This window comes from Cariama cristata, unplaced genomic scaffold (genome assembly GCF_000690535.1).
Source record: "Cariama cristata isolate BGI_N322 unplaced genomic scaffold, ASM69053v1 scaffold9366, whole genome shotgun sequence".
Classification (NCBI taxonomy): Eukaryota; Metazoa; Chordata; class Aves; order Cariamiformes; family Cariamidae; genus Cariama; species Cariama cristata.
Window position 1 is genome coordinate 13,614 of NW_009621499.1, and position 6,723 is coordinate 20,336.

Below are 6,723 nucleotides of genomic sequence, written 5' to 3' on the forward strand. Positions count from 1 at the left end.
CTGTGGCTGTGCAGTGTGAGCCCCAGTGGAAAGTGCATCCCAATCATGTCAGCAGGACAAGGCCCTCTCTCCACTCAATGGGAGCAAGATCAGCTACACTACTGTCTCTGGAGCCCAAAGGTGCTGAAACCATCCTGGTGAAGATTTCAGTAAAAACTAGGCAACTTCTCCAGGCATATGAGTCCTGAGCCTGGTGAAGAGCCTTTCACCTCTTCCTTAGGTGGGTGCTGAAGGACCTTTGGTGGTGAGGGAAGCCCAAGCGTGTCCTCACACAAAGCACCCAAAGAACCTGTACTGAACCCTGCTTAGCTCATTGCCCTTTCTACAGTCCATTCATCCAAAAGGCTCCTCATGGAGCCCAGGAGCTGCTCAGGCTGTGCTGTTACAGGGGTTGGGTCTGTCTCAGGGCCAGGGCTTTGCACCTGAACACTCTGAGGTTCCTGCTGGCCCATTCTTCTGGCTACTGAGGTCCCTTTGAATGGTGGCTCTGCCTCCCAACCTGGTGCCATTCATGTGCCACTCAGGGTGCCAGTGGGGCAGCTCCTGTCCCTGAGCCCTGAAGGTGTACCCACGGGCATCACAGAGCCTGCAGGCCCAGCACAGCACTCCCTCTGGCTGACCACTGCCAGGAACGGGGGGATTTCAGGTTTTACAGGAAATGAGAACTTTCAATTCACCATGATGACATCTTCAACTTCTGCCCTGATGTATGGCCCAAGGATGCCCAAGTGCTCGTCCAGCTCTCCCCGCAGCAGCGGCTGTGTGAAGGAATCATCCAGGTACTCTCGGAAAACCACCTTGCGGTACTGCCGGAAAGGCTTCCTCCTGCCGCTCCAGGGATCCCTGCTGGGGTGAGGGCAGTTAAGTCAGGTAATATGGTCCCGTAGGGAGGGCAGCCATAGCAGGGCTGCTGCAGGGCAGGGGTGATGGAGAGCCTAGAGCATGCCTGACCCACTTGCAAGGAAGCTCAAGGAGTTGCTGGAGTTACAAAAGTCCCCAAGTGGAGGGGAGGCACTGGGACCATCCTTCTCCTGGGCTGCTGGGCTGGGTCATATAGTCACAGACCTGTCATCCTGCCTGCCAGGACATGCCATCAAGCCATGCCATGCAGTGTAGGAGGAATACACGAGGGACAGTCACACTTACGTGGCTTTTAGGAAGTGCTGGGGTCTCTGGTTCCCGTATTCCCATATCACCTCCACTGCTGCAATGAAGTATTGCCGTACCTTCCCCTGGAAGGAGCGTGGGTCGTGCTCCTCTTCCCCGTAGATGTCGAAATCCTCTATGGTCTGCTCTGTGTCACCGTACTCGTCATAGTCCAGCTTGTCAGCCTTTGGCCTTGAGGGGCTGGAATGGGTCCTGTTGTTCAGAGTTGGCTTCTCCCTATGTCCTGGGGCATGGTTCCTCTTCCCAGATGTGCTGTTGCTTTCCCCATCTTCCTTGGGTTCTCCTAGGCCCTGACCCTCTCTCTTCCTGGTTTCTCTGAGGACATCTTCCTCACTGAGCACCTGCAATCCATCTGGACTGGCTTGCACATATTTGGCTGGTGTTTTGGTAGTGCTGTGGTTGTGAGCAGGGCTGCTTGGAGACAGTGAATAGTTCTCTTTGGAGGCTGGTTTCATAGAGATTTCTTCTGGGCTTTGTCCAGACATGCTCTGAGGCACGTAGTCCTCTGTGGCATTGGCCTTGAGCTGCTGAGGACTGAACTGATCCAGCTGGTCCACAGAGTTTGTCTCCTCCTCCATCTGGCTTCTCCCCTGAGCTTGCTTGCTCCCAGGAGCCCCCCAGACAGCACCTCTGCCCAGCTGCAGCTTGGCCAAAGCTGGGGTCCGCAAGCCCCCAGTGTGTCCCGCTGCCTCCAGGGAGACTGGGTCCCAGTTTGAGGCCAGGTCTGCAGCCGCAGCAGCATCATGCATTTCTGAGCTGCCTGCTGCTGTTGCCACCTTGCTCCCCAGTGCTCCCCGTGTCGGGAAGGAGTGTCCGTTGCGCTGGGTCTCCTCCCTGCTGCTTCGTACGCCCCCATCTATGCTTGGCCTCCTGTCAGGATGCATCTCATCAGCACTGTCTCCAAGCAGAGCCTGTGGAGCATCCCTGCCCGAGTGTAGTCTCCCCTCAACCATGTTTGATTTTTCTTCCAGGCTTTGCTGGGCCACCATCACCTCAGGCAAAGTGTTGCTTGATATCAGGGACCTCTTTTTGAAGCGAGCACTGCAAAAAGGGGAATGAGGTCCACATACCTTTGGGGCTTTCTTAGGCACTGCTGTCTCAGGAGTCTGGCTGGCAAGATCCTGCTCTGCTCTGTTATCCTCAGAGAGGGGCTCCCTGCTGCCAGGCCAGCTGGTGTTGGGAAGATGCAGACCATGCATCAAGCCTCTGCTCTGCAGTGACCTGGCTTGTTGAGGCTTCCAGTTGGGGCCACTCACACTTGGGGCTGGAGCTCTGTGTCTCAGAAACTGTTCAGGGCTGTTTAAGAAAGCATTTGGCAACAGCCTTGTGTCATTGGCCACAACATTCGATTCAGGAAAGGCAAGGCTGTCCATCTCTGGCAATTCCTTAGCAGCTGTAGCACCCTGAAACACTGCCTGCAAGATTAATTCATCCCTCTCTTCTGTCATTATATAGCTGGAAGGCTCAAGGTCATTGGTGTGTGCAAAGGTGGTTTCTAGAAGGCTTGTGCCTTTGGCAAGTTCTCTGGCTTCTTGTTCTGTGCCACTTTTTGCAGGCAAGGAGTTACTCTCATCTGTGAGAACTTGTTCCTGTACAGGTTTGCTGGATCCCGGGTCTGAGAAAGAAACATTTTTACTTTCAGATTCATAAAAGCCTTGAGAAACCACTTCATGAGGTCTTCTTTCCAGCCCAGCATCTAGCTCATTTGATGAATAATTGCTTTCTCTGGTGTGACTGTGAACTACAGCATGAGAAGTCCTGTCGTCTTCTGTCTTGTCTGAAGATGCAGAAGGATTGTCCAGTGTGGAGGAAAAGTTATGATCAGGACTTAAAGTCAGTTCTGTATCTATTGTCTCCTTTGATTCGTATAGATTTAAGGATATTTTATCAGCCTCTCTTAGCATCTTGTCCTCAGCACCTTGTGAAGACGTGTCTTGAAGTCCCAGATTGTGCTCCAGGTCATTCTGGTGAAATGAGCTCCTGTTCTCTTGAACAGAAGCTTTGCTAGCAGCATAGGCAATTGAGTCCCACAAGCTTGTTGCATGAGTAGTTACCTTTTGAGGCTCTGCTTCCAGGTTCTCTAATGTACCACCAGACTGGACCATTGTCCTTTTTACTGGCTCCTGCACCATTAAGATTTTTGTCACCTTCTTTCCTGCCACAGCATCTTCTGGAGTTGGCATGGCTTGGTGCAGCCATTGCTGACCACCTTCTGAGCTCACAGTACCAGGGACCCTTCCGCTGACACTCGCCAAGTGTTCTCCAAGTGGGAGAGCTCCAAACCCTTCATCCTGGCTGACAATTTTTGACAATTCTTCTTCATCTTCCAGGAAGGATTCATAGGACACTGGCTCATAGTTTGTCTCTGGCAGAGAAGACATGGAAATATGAGGTGGATGTGGGATTGTTCCTAAAAGTGTTGATGTGCCATTGGAAGGGCTATCAGAAATCCAGCCATTGCTCAGGAGGGCCCCATGGCTCGGTTCTGTCAAGCACAATCTTGGCTTCTCTGTCTCATTTCTGGAAGAGGTGACATTGTTCAGTTGCTCATTCACACATGGCCGGTGCCATCTCTTTCTTTTAGAGAAGCCCCTGGGTTGGAAGTCAAAGGCGCCCTCCTCCTCCTCATCATCCACATAATCTTCCTCATCAGAGTATTGCTCATGCTGGCACTGCAGGACTGTGAACTTGGCACTCATCCCTCGGTCTCTGAAATCAGTATTCAGGCACCCCAGTGTCCAGATGCCTGTCTCAAGAGAGGTCAAGAGGACACCATCAGCCCATCACAGTGGGAAATCAGAAGAGCTGCCATCCTCATGCTGCTCCCTTGCTAGTGTAACCTATATTTTCAGGCAGCCTCTGGTTCATGGTAGTGATTTCATCCCTAGAGTATTTTACAACTGGACTCACAAGACATCAGGGTTACTGACAGCATCAGAGCCAGTCCTGATGAGCACCATCAGCAGGGCTGGTGTTTCCTGGCAGAGTTTAGCAAGCTACATACACTCACAAGGTCCCAACAATAGCTTGGTGAGAACAGCTAATGCACTGAGAACCCACAGAGCCTCTGGGATTATTGCCAGCAGCAGAGTAATCACCATAATCCACCCCCAAAGACATGCTGGTGCTGTCAAATACACCTCTCTCCCAGACACAGTCGTCACATCTCTCCCACTCAAGGAGAAAGAAATGAAAAGGCTGCCTCTTGCTCACATCCCCAGCCAACGCGTTGGCTCCCCGCAGTGAGCACCCCTTCTCCAAGTGCCAAGAGTGGGCAAGGAGGTGTGTAATAACCGGGCTGTGACACTGGAGAGAGCTGTCATCTGCCGCTGGCCAAGCTGCTTGCCTGATTCAGATCAGCAGGCAAAAATCAGAGCTCAAACGGATGCAATGTTTGGCTGGGATTTAGAAAGCTCTCTGGGGTATCTAGAAACCCTGTCAGCTTGATTCAGGGTGCAGTGCTCATGACCATCATATCAGTGTCTGCAATCACATGGTAAATTCTGTGTTTCCTCTGTGAGTGAGGAAATGGTTAAGGGCACCCCTTTTGCAAATGTTAAGGAAAAAATGCTGAGTGGGGGGAAATAAAACCAAACTCTGAAGCAAATCCTTCCTAGGACTTCTCCATGGCTGCAATTTCTGTCCTTGCAAAGGTGTGGAGATAAATGGGATGCCATGACCAGCGGCTGAACCCACACTAGGAACAGCACTGCCGCTCCCCTTGGCTTCTGAGCTTGGAGCCAAGGGTGCAGATGCGAGGTCCACGGCGCTCACATTACTTCAGCCAACTTACTGGCTTGGCAGCATGGGTGACCATAACGCACCCTATTAACGAAGTAAAATACAATAACTTAATTTCTTTGATTTAAGCTTTGGAAGGATTTCATCACTGCCTCTCATTTTGCTGTTCCAGCAGGTTGTGCATCCCTTTGCTCTCAGGGCTGCCAAAATGCAAGTGGATACCAGAGGTCTGGCTGGAGGTGCTCACTTATCTCTGCTGTGATGCCAAGCCCATGGTTTATAGAATAACCCATGTTACCAACCTGGCTTTTCCAAACTCATGAAGACCGTTTCTCCAGAAAATGGGAAAAGGGTAAGCACGTCCTCAAAGACCATGTTGCGCTTGAATGTGTTTCCAGAGAAGAAGATGGAGAGGAAATCTGTTTGGGCCCCAACACTCAGGACATACCAGTACACGACTTCATGCAGGCAGAGTTTTGGTTGGAGGTTGCCAAACATAAAGCCATTAATAGCTGAAAGAGAGCAGAGGCGAAACGTTTCATCAGGACCTGATTCCCCTATGGCTGCCGAGCTGCTGCATGTTCCCTGCTTGTTCCCTGGGGCAGGGACGAGCCCATGTCTGCCAGGGCTTGGCAGAGAGCCCCTGGCTGAACACTCACTGTGCATCACATTGGAGGCATAAAACTGGGGGTCCTGGGTGTCCACATGGGCTGCGTCAGTGCAGAACCGCCTGATGTTCTCCTCCAGGTACCAGCTGTGGTTCTCATCGAAGACCGAAAACAGCACCAACCTCGTCTTGTCTGACATTATCTGGAAGGCGGAGAGGGAAGCAGTTATTCCTGGTCTGATCAGAGCACCCCTGGGACCCAGTGTAGCTGCCAGGTCTTAGCCTGGGTGCACAAGGAACAGTTTACCGCTATTTCACAGGAATTAGGGTCCAGGTTTGCAGTCAAGGGAGCATGCAAAGGAGGATGGGGAAGGCAGGAGCATTGGTACTGATGGTAGGGTTGAAGAGAACAGGACAGACAAATTTGGTTTTACCCAAATATTTCACCCACCGCAGTTATTCCAGTCTTTCAGGCTGATAGCTGAGGCTACAAAGGAAGGACCCACCTGATTTCCTCTCTGATCCATGGACTTCTTAAAGCAGATCAGGAGGGGCCCAATCAGGCCTGAAGCCATGTCTCGGACTGGGTCGATGGAGCTGTAGTAGAAACGGGTGAGGCAGCGAGGATCTGCCTGCGTTGGCCCATCCTCAGTGGTGACCTTCCAGCTGTAGGTGAATGACTGGCCAGGGGGGATAGGAATGTCCTTCACGTCCTTATCTGGCAACACACAGCCCAAGGACAGATGAGTTAGGTCTGGGCTGCTTCTGCAAGGGGGGAATCTCGATTTTTAAAAGAGCTCAGTAAGGAGGTTTCCTGACCACACAAGTTGCATGGAAAACTACCCAAACCCGTGCACGCCCTGGGATGACACACTGGCTGCTAGCATGTACTTGCATGGAAAGTTGATCTGGACAAAAGGAGCCCCTGGGACCAGGTGAGGATAGAGAGGCATATGTCTCATTTCGAAAGCCCTTGAAGATCCTGCAAACTGGAAAATTTGTCCAGTCTCAGCTGTGTCTGGGCTCTTGGCTCCCAAGAGGAGTTTGCAGATGAAGGTACAGAGCTGGGCAGGGCTGAAATGAATTAAAACAAAGCAAGGAAAGATAGATTTTTAAGCAAATACAGCTAGATCATGAGAAAAGCAAGGAGGAGATCTGGAAGGAACAGAAGGAAAACTCAAATGCAAATAAATCTTCTGAGCATTCAG

The 6,723-nt window shown here is 51.5% G+C and overlaps 1 protein-coding gene across 1 annotated transcript in view; it reads right to left on the reverse strand.

Annotated features, from left to right (window-relative positions):
• LOC104163098 (coagulation factor VIII-like) overlaps positions 1-6,723 on the reverse strand; it is a 26,761-nt gene that overhangs the window by 6,996 nt on the left and 13,042 nt on the right. Inside the window, exons 11-15 of the mRNA XM_009701984.1 lie at positions 6,022-6,233; positions 5,568-5,718; positions 5,211-5,420; positions 1,147-3,913; positions 678-843 (exon numbers count right to left, since the gene is read on the reverse strand). Of these exons, the coding sequence (XP_009700286.1) occupies positions 678-843; positions 1,147-3,913; positions 5,211-5,420; positions 5,568-5,718; positions 6,022-6,233 (3,506 nt within the window). The remainder of the gene's footprint in view (positions 1-677; positions 844-1,146; positions 3,914-5,210; positions 5,421-5,567; positions 5,719-6,021; positions 6,234-6,723) is intronic.